The 14779-nt window shown below is 37.2% G+C and overlaps 1 protein-coding gene across 7 annotated transcripts in view; it reads left to right on the top strand.

Annotated features, from left to right (window-relative positions):
* The window catches only part of IMMP2L (inner mitochondrial membrane peptidase subunit 2), a 462983-nt gene that overhangs the window by 126867 nt on the left and 321337 nt on the right, over positions 1-14779 (top strand). Inside the window, exon 5 of one of the 7 annotated variants that reach the window (XM_065694802.1) lies at positions 13515-13620. The exons of the other annotated variants lie outside the window; for them this stretch is intronic. Within the exon in view, the coding sequence (XP_065550874.1) occupies positions 13515-13524 (10 nt within the window). The 3' untranslated portion in view covers positions 13525-13620. Of the gene's footprint in view, positions 1-13514; positions 13621-14779 lie in introns of those variants that run through there. 7 annotated transcript variants of the gene reach the window in all.

Genomic DNA, 14779 nt, shown 5'->3' with positions numbered 1-14779 from the left:
CAAGAAGAGCTGTCTAGGGAAGAACTGTTTGGAGAAGACGTAGTCTTAGGAAAGGCAGATGTACTGAATGATTTTAAACTTTCATGTTTGTAGATAATTGGAGCATATTTCTTTTACAAAAGTGTTGAAAAAAATGCCTCTCAGATTATTTTTACTTTTCATTGAATGCAAGATACATCTTATTTGAAGAATCCACAACCAATTTAGGAAACACCAGATGAGATTGGAACTCTTCATTGATACAGAACTAGCCAATTTCTAGAGGAACATAGTAAGTGATTTGCGTGGTTGCTACAAAATGTCAGTATGTTAGACTCATCAGTTATCTAATCAGTAAGTTATTGTGTATTCTGACAGTCCTCCATGAAGACAGATTTGTTTTACTTTGCATACAATAAGTTGTTTCTATAACTGTTCCTTCAAAGAATTTTGTCATCTGTGAAATGGCTTTACCATATTGGTTTTGCTGTGTATTTCTTTACTTAAACTGTATAGAAAAGGCGATTAGTAAGAGTTGTTAAAGCTGAATAAATATATATCAAGAAGAAAATCAAACGAGTAAGTCTTTTAAGTTGTGGTTTTCAAGTAGAATATTTTATATCCTGTAGTTGAATGTTCTGAGCCTTTTAAATGCTGTAACCTGAGAAGACACTGATTCAACAATATCCTGCTCAGCCTGCAGTACATTTTCCCTCTGTACATGCATTTGGTTCTGCGGTAATGAATACAAATATGAACTAAAGAGAGAAGATTTAGAATAAACATTTAAAAAACCCCACTCTTTGTTAAATATTATTTCATGTTAAAAAGATTTGTTACTGATCTGAAATAGCAATCCTACAAGAAAATGTAGCTTTCTAGTTAGAGAGAGGCAGGAGATTGAAATGTGGCAGCAAGTATACTTGGTCATATCTGTGTAAATTATTCCAGATCTGGTAATTACCACTGTGCTTTGAATACAAAGAAATAATAAAACAAGCTGTTTATGGGGGCTAATTGTGGGTTGGGTTTTTGGTTTTGTTTTTGTTTTTTTTCAAAGCTATGGTCTTCTGTGTGTTTTTAAGTTAGAGCATCTGAAAGATGCTGTGTACTTTAAATTTTTATTTAACAGAAATTTTATCTGTGATACCCTTCACATTCTTGTGCCATATTATGTCACCGTATGAGTGCTACCAAAACTAAAATGAATCTTGGAATCCAGAGACTGGCTGCAGTCTGCACAGTTTATGGCTTGAGATGACATCTCTTGGGAAGTACCTCAGTGGGGCATCAAGAATAAAATAAGTGCAAAGGACAGTGAATTAGGTGCATTACAAATGCAGCCAAAGAATCCTGGTGAAGAGTGACAAGTGGATTGAAAGGCAGTTCTGAGTTAGATAAACATGGATAAAAAGAAGAACAGAGTGTCTGTAGAAGCAGGAAATCATTTAAGGAAATGTACGTTCCTGGGGAGGATACATTCAGAGCTCTGACAAAAGAGTATTTGGGAAGCCCTTATACTCTTCTAATGTAGACCTCGGGCAAAATGACAAGTTACTAACAGAGGTAAAAATCCTCTTTCTTTGGAATTTTCATTACTTGAAAAATATATTTGATGGTGGGAGAAGCAAATAATATATAACTTCTTAACAACAGAAAGAAAACATGCTAAATCAGTAATATTGTATCAGACTTTTTCAAAGCCAAGCATTACTTTCTAGTTTGTTCCTTAAATGGCTGCCAAGATACCTGCACCGCTCCCATACTTTCAGAAGCATTATTACTGGGTAAACTAATGCTGTATGATAAAAAAAATGTGTCAGTTAGTGACAGAAGCATATTTGTGTCTTGGCTTTTCCAAAGCAAGTTGGTCTCAAAGAATTTAACCATGATGATTAGTATAAAAAAATAAAAACTAAAATTCATCCTTAATTCAGAGGCAATGTAAGATGAAAAGAAGCCTTAGAAGGGGAAGAAAGAAGAAAAGGAAAATAGAAGAGGACATGTAGAAAGTCTGTTTGTAGCAGATCTTCAAAGAAATGGCATTGTTAGGAGTCTCTTAACCATCTACATTTTCAACATTCACCAGGAGAGACGGAAGTTCTGATCCCTTTGAAATACATGCACTAATGATACAAAATATGTTAAAAAAAATAAATTCAAGTCTGTAATATTTTCTTTATGAAGTTAGAAGATAACGTATTTGGTTGGAATATAAGTGGGGAGATAGCAGGACCAAAACATACAAAGTTGGGTGAAATGATTACCTAGCATTAATTGAAGTAAAATATTTAATCATAGGTTTTATCAAGGGTCTTCCTATTTTTCTCACATTATTAAGGGAGTATTTCTGTTTTTTCTGATAGTATAAATAATTTTCTTGGCTAATAGTCTTACATATTTCTGAATGAATATGTTGATGCTTAGTGGAGATCATTACATTTGCATGTGACTTTTTTAGTCAGATAGTTACAGTTGTTGCAGGATGTTAGTGCTCTTCAGAATGGCTCTTCATTTTCTGCTATTGAGCTAGATGTCATGTGTACAGTGAACACAAAGACAGAAAATTCTTTTATTTACCTTTCTGAAACCAAAGAAGAAAATCTCCAAGAACTTGTTTCTCACCAAGTATGAACTCCTTTTTAGTTTTTTTTTAATTTTTTAAAGTAAGATTGCAGTAAATAGTCAGAAATAAAAGTTAAGAGATTCTCTTTATGTCCTGAGATATCTATAGTAGTCTTTGATAGCATCAAATCCTGAAAGCCTCTAGCCCATCAATGAGAGTCTCAAACTCATGTTCAAAATTAGAAGTTACTCAGAAAAACACTGTCAGCTTCAAAAGAAATGAAGCTTCCTAACTTGAGCTCACAGACAGAAAGCTTCACAGAGCTTTATACAAAAACATGTAAAGAATATATACAGAATCATCCAGCCTCCTGCTCAGGACAGTATACATCATTGAAATTTACACTTTTCCTTAAGTATTTATGATATATCGAAAATATTGCAAATTTATCACCCGTGTCTAATGCTCCTACCCTAATGGCTTGGTAACTGCATTATATTTGAGCTATGTCCATAGTTAATTTCTAATGTTTTTATTTTATTGTCAGTTCTTACTTAATAGTGTTTCATTTCTTCTGTGTTCATGTAATTTATATACTGTAATTTGATTTTATGACAAGTCTAAGTTTCATTCTTTGACCAGAATCCTCGAGTGAGTCACACATTATTAAGTAGACATATATATTTAAACCAAAGGCAATTGAACACATCTGTGGCAAATATATTCCTCAGTTTAAACTGTCCTGTCACATCTATTGATATTTTCCCTACAGCTAACATATATTGCTTATCAGTCTATGGTGTGTGTAGGAAATCCCATTTCACACATCGCTTCTCACAGTATTTCATAATCACACAGTCAAAAGAGTTTGCATAATTGGTGAAACAAGGAAGTATTAAGTTAAACCATCTTTTGTAGTGTTACTTAAATTGATGGTCAGGCTCTTTGCTCCTTTACCTTTTCTAACACCAGCTGCTCCATTTTGGCTTAACTGTTTCAAATTTAGTGCTGTTAGTAATATTAATTTTATTTTAATTGTGTATAAAGCAAATACTTTGATAAGCATAACTATTGAAAATAAGATACTGGGGAGCTAGTCAAAAACCTAGATACACATTTCTCATATCCAGCTCAATCTTGGGAGTCCTGTCTCTCTTCTTTGGCTTTTTTAATTCTATGTTCTTTCCACACAGATTCCCACTTTCATTGTATCATTAACAGATTTCTTTCTTTCTTTCTTTCTTTCTTTCTTTTTTTTTTCCAAATTTCAGTTATCACGGTCTGTCATTTATAGTGTGGAGGTTCTCAGTTAAAAATACCATACATCTACTTCTGCTACATAACGCATTTGAGAAGCTGAGAGAGACTCTCTCTCCTTCACATTTTTGCTTTAATTCCCAGAGTAAAATGATTTTTTTATGCTTGATATAGGTTCTTCTTTTCATGTACAGCTTTTGGACAAGCAGAGTTTGATTACTGGGCTTTTTGTTTTTCTGCAGTTCATTCTGCATGACTCTTTAGCAGGTGCTGATTTATCCCATCATTTCAAATACAAATCCTCCAAATTGTCTAGTTTTCTGGTTTTGACCTTTTGTCTTTTGTCTATTTGATTGTTTGGAATAACTGTTGCCTCTTCTGCTTGGAAACATATTGGATTGCATTTTCAGTACTTTTTAATTTAAGAAGTATTTTTTCAGTACTTCTTCTGAAAAACAGATCTCGTGTGCACTGATACTAGCCATTTTTGGTAATTTTTAAGACCTGGAATTTACGAATTCATTTTAGGTGTGTCTAAAAGTATAGCTTTGTTTTTAATTAGTGAACACTGACTGTCTTCTCTACCCCTCTTATGTGCACCTATGATTTTTTTCTGGATGCACTGATTACCATTTCTTAACAGTTCCATGGTTTTCCTACTCTGTCTTCAAGACTGCAGCAGTGTCTCTCTTGTAATGTTGCCCAGCCTGTCACCAAATATTTTGCTTTACTATTTGATGTGTGGTCATTTTTGGTGACTGGGGTAATGTTCATATGGGCTTTGTGGAGCAATGAAACATCTTCCTTTGGTTGATAAAGGGTGAGAAAAGGAGCAGAAATTGACCAAGGCTGTAACTGGCGACTAAAATTCCTTTTCAGCTTTCAATATTCACTGAACATACTGAATTTTAATTTTGAATAAAATTAAGCCAAGTGATATTGATTGATACATTAGCCTATGTTAGATGATTTCAGTGTTTTCACAGCACCTCCAGTGTAAAATGTGAGCTCTTTCAAACAGAGTGCTTTCAGATAGCATATATAATGAAATTTTAATAGGATTAATTAGAAAAGCACCTTCCCACAGAGGTGTCTGATGCCTGGGGCTACCCTGCTGCCTTGCTGTGGCAGTGGGAAGTCTGTGACCACCAGTCCCAGCACTCCTGCTCATGGGGAGCTGCCAGCCTACACTGTGCCCTGACTTCTTTTTGCTTGTGGAAATTGAATCTTAGAGTGTGTTTTATATAAAACAAGAATTATGGTAGTTTATTTAGTCTGACAAAAGCTCACATTTTAACCATGTAAAGTAAATTGGGAAACCGTAAAAAATAATGAGACAAAGTATGAGTTTGAAGCCAATGAGTATACATTAATAAACCTGAAATAAGTACTCACTCTACAGAGGAAAAAATTTAGATGTGATTCAGAGGCCTTCTGTTTTAGATAGTCCTCTGCTTAAAGAGAAAAAAAAAGCTTTATCAATCATTTCTGTAAGTGAGCCTGTAAATTGGTGTGTAAATGAAGTGTTGTATCTTGTTCTCTTGTTTTCTTTTATGCCCTGAACCAATCCTCTGCAAGGCAGATTCATTTGTTGTTTAGTTGAAATGGAATGACTGCAATTCCACAAACAAATTGGGCCTCAGTTAGGTGCACTTTGTCATAAATAATCTCTGTGGAGATTGGATTTCTCTCCTTGGTGATGTACTTCAGCTGTGCATTAAACTCACAGCTTCTTGAAGGCACCAAGTTATTGCTCAGCTGAGTGATCACTGAGCAGTATGCACCTGTCCTTGTTCTCCTCTGTTGTAGCCATCTCTATTTCCCTAAAGTATGTTCAGCAAAGTTTATGATAAAAGAAACTACTAGTCCATTTTCTAGGATTTTTTTTTTTTCATCTTTTGTCCCAGTTTTTATTTCTTCAGCTCCAAGATGCACAGCTGTTTTGGCACACATTTCTTCATGATCTGGAAAGAAAAGCCAGTTTGTAAATTGGTTATAGGGCATTTTCTATGTTCAGGTCATCTAATACTCATATTTCACATTCAGCAATAGGCCACTTTGAAATTTAACAGCATGTCTGTATCACCAGCAGGAAATGTCTTCTACATTTTCATTTATAAATTTTACAGTTGTTTCTTTTGCTTATAGAAGTTTGTTCTCCATTTCAGTATACCCTTTTCTTTCTGGAAAGCAAACTGAAACTCTTTAGATCTGTGTCTAAGGTGGCTGGGGTGCTGGCACAGTGGTAATCTCTGCCTTTTCCCAAGCTACCTTCTGCAGGTTGTGTAAGGGCTTGAGCAACATCTGCAAAAGTATGATAGTCCTGATCTAGCCATTTCTGCACACGGCCAGTCATGCTGAGCAGTGCGAATAATACTTTGTTTAGATGGGATTACATAACTATCCCAATGATAAAAATTGAGCTGCATGTAGCAAGCTTTAAATTTTAGAAATAGGGGATTGTGCATGATTCATAATGGCATATTCATATATTGCCTTTGATTTATCATCTGAAAAAAACCCTAATGTATAGAAGGAGGGTGAAGGATACTATATTTTCTAATTATTATATAAAATTCTAAAATAACAGAATATCAGAGCCATTTGTTGATGAATGAGTTAATGTTTCATGCATAGAATGTACATGAGGCTCATTTAGAAAACTAGTCAGACACAGTTTCTCTCTCAAACTTGATCAGGTACGTGATGTGCTGTTGAAGAGATGCAAGTGTGAGCTTTTAATTGACAGTATCAAGTCTTTTCATTGCAGAATAGCATGTAGGAAAACAAAAACCAAGGAAGCCATTAATATAAATCCAATTGATAGGCTGAGGATAAGTACCAGATGTAACAGGCGGAGTAGCAGCTGGACAGATGAAATGGTACTTTTCCCACATTATCCAATGATCACAGACATTGCATATTGGCTGCACCTAATTTATAATATAGTATTTCAGTAGTTCAGAAGTAGTGAAATTCTGTCATTCATCCTATGTGACTGTGTGAACAGGGATGCAGGAGTGGACAAATACCCTATCACTGCAAACACTATGAATGTATTGTAAATGAGCTAAAAAAATGCAGTATATAAAATATTTTTTCTTTCTTCTGCCATGTTGCACTTTGTATAGTTCAGGTTGTATTTCTGATATAAACTGCCTCACCAGCAGTGTCAGGTTGCACATGGGTGTAGGTAAAGTTGAATGTAAATGCATATACATGTCAGAATGAATCAGCTGTCTGCTTTGTATGTGGGCTGAAGGTAGGTATTAACAAAAGAGCAACTTGACGGCAAAGAAGAGGTGGCCTTTGAATGAAGGAGCTTAACAAAAGGGATTTGAAGAATATGGCCAGGAATTCCTGATGGGCAGGAACTGGGCTCAGCAGAGCAGGTTAAACATGGCGTTTTCAGCAGTTTCAGGACAGTGTTATAAATTTAAATTTTGAAAAGGCAGCAGAGAAGGACTCGCCAGACAGAGTCGAAAGCATGTGGTTTGACAACAGTGTTGTTGCACAGAAATTGCCAGTGAAGCTGAAAGGGATCAGTAAGAGAATAACTCAGGGCCAGAACAAGACCCTATTAATAGAAGCGCTGAGTCGGTGAATGGCAGTGCTTGCTGAAATGTGTGCGGAAATAAAATACTGGATACTAGAGACAGATTTTGGATAACTGATGAGGGTAAAGAGAAGAAGGAACAAGATAAAAAATATAGCACATAGTCTTGAAAGATTTAAGAGAATAATAGTTGTGATAGTGATGGAAAAAGGCAGAAAGAGTTTGAAAGTGAAGATGGGAGAATCATCAGTTCAAAGTGACAGTGGCATGGCTAAAAAGAGATATTAAGCGGGTATAGGGGATAAGTTGGCGCAACAGGTGGCTTTTTGAGTCATCAGTAGATAGTTTTATAAGCTGTGTGAGTGGAGGCAAGTGTTCACAGTCACTACAAAGTGAGAAGAATGGGGGTTTAGGACCAAGCTCTGCTTTATCACCATCCTATCAGAAGAAAATTATTTTATGTAGCAGAGTACCAATAACTTTTCTATATTTATGCCTCCTTTACTAAAGCTTGTGTCTTCTAGTGTGAAGCATGAGAGGAAACAGGTGCGATTTTTTTTATCTGAAGTTTGCACACAGTCCTATTTCTTCAGTGGTGCTGTAAGAAATGTTGTAAATAAAGTTTCTTTCTTCCAAATTGAAGGAAGAATGCCTTTTAAAACTGGTCTTATTACCTGTTTGAATTGATCCAGAGCTCTACAAAATATAAAATGATTGAATTATTCCTCCCTGAAAAGTGGACTTAAACTAATGATGGGTTCCAGACAGGGTGCTTTAATGTAATTGGCAAGCAGCCATCGTTATGCTCACAGCATGATGATAAATTTAAATGGGAAATATAGAATCCAAGGTAGAGGATTTAAGAGGAATTGTGTAGTGGATTTTTCATGGGCTAACAAAATGCTCCACAGTACATATTATTAATTAGGTAAATACATTACACAGAGAAAAATCTGTCTATTATTGTCAAAAAAAGAAGCTGGATGGTTTTAAAAAAAATCCACTGAACTTTTAAAAAGGGATTGCTGTGTTATTCATGTGGTACAAAAAAGGGTTTTTTCCTGTTTCAGTTATACATGGCAGACATTATTTTAAGTTTATTATTACTACTACCTTGCAAAATTGTTATATGTGGTTCCGACTAGCCATTCTGTTCATGAATAAGAAACCAGAAATTTGTTCTGTACATTATATACTTCTGTCTTCTTTACACAGCCTATGATTCCTATGGTGCAAGGTAACAACAATTACTTTGTGCTGAATATCGAATATACTGAATATCCACGATATTTAATTATCAGACTTCTTTTCTTAGGTGCATAATATTTAAATGTATTTTAATATACGGTGAAGGTCTCTGACTCTTCTGTGTGCTATGATGAGATGGGCAGAATGCTGTGCAGGATTAGGACTTGAGGTCAGCAAGTTCTGAGTGCTGGTTTTCCTTTCTTAATGTCTTTATGAAGCTATATAGAGAACTAATATTTTGCTTCAATTTCTTCACCTGTACCATACGGATAGTGAACGGCTGACTAAGAGCACCTGACTTTAAGTCAATTGATGTGAAAAGCTTGCTGTCTTTTCTCAGATAGGTTCATGTTGTTATATTTTATCTGGATTTCATGAGGTTAAAAAAGGGCAGTAGTGTGCTCATTTCTCCTACTGTTATATGGGGCTTTGGTGTAGTTGCCGCTCTTTGTTATGCCTACCTTTGGGAAGTACCTGAAAACAGATAAATAGCATATTTTCAGAAAAAATTAAGAACTGGAATCACTTCTTTCAGTTTTACTTATTCAATGAGTGAGAAGATTGCCTTATGAGTCAAACCATAAAATATGTTATGTGATTTATTCAGTGCGAAACTCTGAAAATTCTTTTATTGGTGCTTCTCATGGTAGGGGGTTTGGAACTAGATGATCTTAAGGTCCTTTCCAACCCAAACCATTCTATGATTCTGTAACTCTCATACCATCACTGTGAGAATGTGATATTTTTCCCTCGAATTGCCTGGGTGTCTTGCAAGCATTTCCTGAAAGTTCTCAACCCGCTTGAGCAGAACAAGTATCTTCTTCGATTATGCTTTACTTGTTCTAACAATATTTCTTCCTCCATAGTAGACCAGGGTTACTCTGCCTGCATTCCTTTACCTCTGTCACACCAAAGTAATACAGTGTAAATATTGCCCTCTTAAGGACCAAGCTGTTCTGATCTAATGTCATTATTTTCCTGTACTGGTGTGATATCCACTCTTTAGAATTATATTTTCCTTGTACCATGGAGTATAACTTGCATGTTGGATGGCCACCATAACTTTCTGCTATATAGTTCTTTGGCCATTTTAGATAGGCTGTGTTTTGTATTGTGGCTGGAAAGCTGTTGATAACACAGCAGTTATCAACAGTTATCAACCAGCTACTGCTGGTCAGTGCTCAGCTCATCAGGGCTGTGTCTCCAACACTGCCCCTTCACCAATAGATCTTGGGAGGGGGGACACGGGCAGGACAGGTGACCAAACTGATCAAAGGGATATCATATGTCTCTCATATCATATGCCTTCTGCTCAGTAAAAACAAGCTAAGAGAAAGGAGGAGGAAGTGTGTGTGTGTGTGTGGGGGGGGGGGGGGGGCATTCATTATTTACAACATTTGCCTTCTGGAGCAATCAGTATGTGCACTGAAGCCCTGCTCCTGGGAAGCGGTTTAAGTGGCTGGACATTGCCTGCTGATGGGAAGTAGAGAATATTTGTTCTGTGCACAACCTTTGCTTCCGTACCTTTATCTTGACTCATCAGGGTTTTTTTTTCATCTTGTTTTCTCACCCCAGTCCTGCTAAGGAAGGTGGTGACAGAGTGGCTTGGTAGGCACTTCGTGTCCAGTCAAGGCAGACCAACCATAGTCCTTTTTGTTGCCCAACATGGGGCATAAGGAATTTGTTATAAGAATAGTAACTGGGATGGTAATGGGCAGGACATGGACTACACAATGTTAGAGAGTGAAATGAACATGGGGAATTTCAGTTGTTGCAACTGTGGTGAAGGAAAGAAGGGTGGATGATGTGTAAATTGTCCACTTTTGTTTGGGGTTCTGGTGATGTTTTGATATTGGTGTGAGAAAATCTTTTTCTGTTATTGTTAGTGGAATTTGTGAAGATTGTGTGATGAATGTGAATTTTAATGATGAATGTGAATGATAATTCTTAAATATACAATTTACAGAGGTGAGGAGTGGAATGTATTGGGTTTGCATGGCAAGGTTTTGGTAGTGGGGGTGTTTTCTGTGATAAGCTGCTAGAAGCTTCCCCTGTGTCTGATAGCGCCAATGCCAGCTGGCTCTAAGATAGACCCACTACAGGCTGAGGATGAGCTCATCAGTGATGGTGGCAGCACCTCTGGGATAACATATTTAAGAAGGGGAAAAAACTGCAGTGGAACAGCAGCTGAAGAGAGGAGTGAGAACATGTAAGAGAAACTTATGTGCAGACACTGTTGGTGCAGCCCATGGTGAGGCAGCTGTGCCCCTGCAGCCCATGGAGGTCCATGGAGGAGCAGATCTCCACCTGCAGCACATGGAGGACCCCACACCAGAGCAGGGGGATGCCCAAAGGCAGGTCTGACCCCGTGGGAGGCCTGTGCTTGATCAGGCTTCTGGCAGGACCTGTGGCCCTGTGGAGAGCGGAGCCTGCACTGGAGCAGGTTTCCTGCAGGACTGGTGACCCCACAGGGGACCCACTCTGGAGCAGCCTGTTCCTGAAGGGCTGCACCCACGGAAGGGACCCATGCTGGAGCAGTTCATGAAGAACTGCAGCCGGTAGGAAGGACTCACACTGGAGAAGTCCATGGAGGACTGTCTGCTGTGGGAGGGACCCCACGCTGGAGCACGGGAGGAGTGTGAGGAGTCCTCCCCTGAGGAGAAAGTTACAGCAGAGACAACGTGTGGTGAACTGACCACAGCCCCTGTTCCCTGTCCCCCTGTGCTGCTTGGGGAAGGAGGCAGAGAAAACTGGGAGTCAAGTTAAGCCCAGGAGGAAGGGAGGGGTAAGGGGAAGGTATTCTTAAGATTTGTGATGGTGGGGTTTTTGTTTGGGTTTTTTTTTATTTCTCATTATCCTACTTATATTTTGATTGGTAATAATTAAACAAATTTCCCCAAATCGAATCTGTTTTGCCCATGACGGTAATGGGTGAGTGATCTCTCCATGTCTTTATCTCAACCCATGAGCTTTTTGTTATATTTTCTCTCCTCTGTTCAGCTGAGGAGCGGAGTAATAGAGCAGTTTTGGTGGGTACCTATTGTCCAGCCAGGGTCAACCCACCACACCATATTTTCATAATCCTCTCTGCTTTTCCCATCATTTTAGGTTTTTTTATTTTCTCCCAAGCTCTGATAGGGTGTTGAAATAAGAAGTAACTCCATAGATGAAAGCTTCCTATTGTGATATTTTTTTTTTAATGGAGATTCAGTATTCTAATAATGTTATTAGAGTATGAAGGTTAGAGACCTGTGATCATTTAAGCAGTAATGTTATTGTAATGGCCGGATTTTTCTTCTCAGTGCAGCTGAGTTGAGAAGTAAGGAAATAGTAGCAATAATTTTGTTGATATCTCACACTGGATATGTGTAAGTGAATAGTCTTACATTTACTTTAATAGTATTCCCATATTTATTTATTGGCATAAATGCATTCTTAAACTGTAACATAGTGTATTACATTATATTTTAGGCATGTTTATGTTGTATAAAAATGTTCTTTATGTAGTGATCTGCATTCTGTGTTTTAGTAAACATTTGAACCTCGGGGTTTTGAAATTGTTTACTATTCACAGTGGGGCCACAATTACAGAAATCTCATCATCCATCTTATTTCCTAAACCCAGTCAGTCCTGGACATTTTCTACTGAGAAATTACCATTATGAAGCCTTCTCACTGCCCCAGTAACCAATGCTCTCACTACACTGACTTACTCGTCAGCTGCATGCCACCATCCACAGTAGAAGTGCTTCAACTCTTTGGCCTTTTGGAGGCTACCGTGTGCTTAACACAGACCTGTCACAGCAGCTTGAAGATTGCACCCCTAATATATTTATGTTAGGAACCTCTCTGTTCAGCTTTCTTGCTGAGGCTCCACATATAGCTCCTTATCCCTGAGTTAGTGCTTATTTCTGCCCTCCATGGAAGACCTGTTTGGCTGACTTTTTTTTATATAGAACTCTTACAGTTTATCATGCAGGACTTCTATTTCTAAGAGAAAGTAGTTATGAAGAACAGGAGTGAACTCCTTTCTAGGCTTTACAAGTAGGTTGAGTCTTTTCTGGTGAGTGGGTGTTATTAGTATTTTTAACAGCCTCAACAGTTACTAGAGAAGATGTTTTAATGCCATAGAACAGTGATTGCTTGTTAGACTCCTACAGTTACTATGAAACAAGCTGTAAAACCGTCTGGGTTACTTGTAAAAAATTGCAAGTGCACAGGCAGGGCTTAACATTTCTTTGCCTTCAGTCTTTCTGGTTTTGATAGAATTAACTGTCTGGTTTTTAATGTCTAAATTATGCCAATGAAGCCTATCATAGTAACGTAGTACAAGGCATCATCTTACTGGGAACATTCTCTAGCATTTCAGTTTCTATAAAAATAATTTTTGCTGAGTATACTTTATGAAGTATATGTCTCTGGTCTTGCCATGCTGCTGGTCAGTGTGTGAGGATATGCTGCTGCAAGCTTGCCATCTTCTGATGTAACTTTATTGCCTTCAAGGCAATACCATTTGGCCATTGTGTTCACTTTTAAAGTTCTTACTGTTCTCCCTGATTACCCATGTAAGGGTCAAATCCATTTCGCTTGATAATACATGTAGTTATATTGCCTAAAGACAGAAACAAATGTGCTTCAATGGCTATATAGGAAGCCTGGGATACATATGCAAGTGAAGCATATAAAGTAGTTGATGTGAATAATCCCCAAGTAACTTGAAATACTTGGTTTCCAAAGGTCAGACCATTAATATTACACCTTCAATTAAAGTAGTTCATGTACATACCGATGGGTTGAAACAGCTGATAACAGAACATGCTATTGTTTTCAAAGATAAGGTATAGCAGTTCATGGCTCTTTAAGTATTGAGTGAATCTAATGGTCATTCATGGGTATTTTCTATTGCAGTGCACACTAGGAGAAGTATAGTCTATGTACCTGAAGAGACAAAGGAGATGTATTTCTCAGATTTCCAAGATTCTGCTGGAAATTAGTTGCGGCTGATTTTTATCTCAAGGAGGTCCGGAATGATCCATCAGGACAATCCCTCAGGAGTGTCAGTGGTGGTTGTCATTGTTAACCTGTGTAGTGCTGGTGATGCAAATAGCCCACAGTTTGTAGATAATCTCAGTGGGGCAAATAAGGAAGGCCTCCACTTGAGGAGGTGTTTCTGGAAGCACATGCTGCCTTGGAAAAAAAAGCTGTCAATGAGTTTTGACTACCTTGACTAATAGCAGGGAGTGGGGTAATTGGATGATTCATATGGATTTAATGAAACGGGAAAAAATCACTGAGGTACAATGTCAGGTTTGTATGAAGACCGTAACACTGAAAATTCTTAAAGGAGGAGAACTGATAAAAATATAAAAAACCCCAGCACCAAGGTGTTTGTGTGTAGCAGAAGCGAAGTTATTGAATTAAATATTTGTCCTCATTCATGGCTTGCGATGTGCATTATTGGAATTCTAGCTGAGTAAAGCTACAGTGTTTTTAAAATTGCTGTGAGGCGTTGAAGAAAAACATTTCTAATTTGTTTTTCAAAGGCGAGTTACTTTTCAAATTCTGATATACGTGCATGGAGGGATCACTGCTCAATTGTTTCTCTAAATTTAGGAAATGCTGTAAAGCATATAAGCCTTGCAGGCACAGCTCCAATAGATCTGCATTTCTCTAAGGAGGACTACATTTATTTTCATGAAATATTTCATGAAATTTGACAGGTAATGTGGATTGAATGCAAATGGATGTGCATATAAGCTTTTCCCTCTCTGATGGGTAATTAAAGCATAAGACAGAATACTGGATATAAAAAATTATTATTAAAATAGAGAAGTGACAGAACATTGACAAATGTTTGCTTTTGGACATCTTTTCATTAAGAGATGAAACTATGGAGACCAAAACTTTAAGAATACTTGGTTTGCTTACATATCTTATATCACCTGAATATAGTTAAAGTTAAAAAAAAAAAAACAAACAGCTGTAGATGCTGCTATATGGTTTTGATCATTAGTTTGGTTTGGCTAAACTTTTAGAATTAAATTCAGTAGGATATGAATGATTTATCTTTTTTTTTTTTTTTTTTTTTCCCTGAGCAATAATACCTGGACTCTTAAAAAAAAAAAAAAAAAAACCAAAAAAACAAAACCATCTTATTATTGATTTTATTTTGT

The sequence above is a fragment of the Lathamus discolor genome, chromosome 1, assembly GCF_037157495.1.
Source record: "Lathamus discolor isolate bLatDis1 chromosome 1, bLatDis1.hap1, whole genome shotgun sequence".
Taxonomy (NCBI): domain Eukaryota; kingdom Metazoa; phylum Chordata; class Aves; order Psittaciformes; family Psittacidae; genus Lathamus; species Lathamus discolor.
This window is presented reverse-complemented; position numbering and strand designations above follow the sequence as displayed.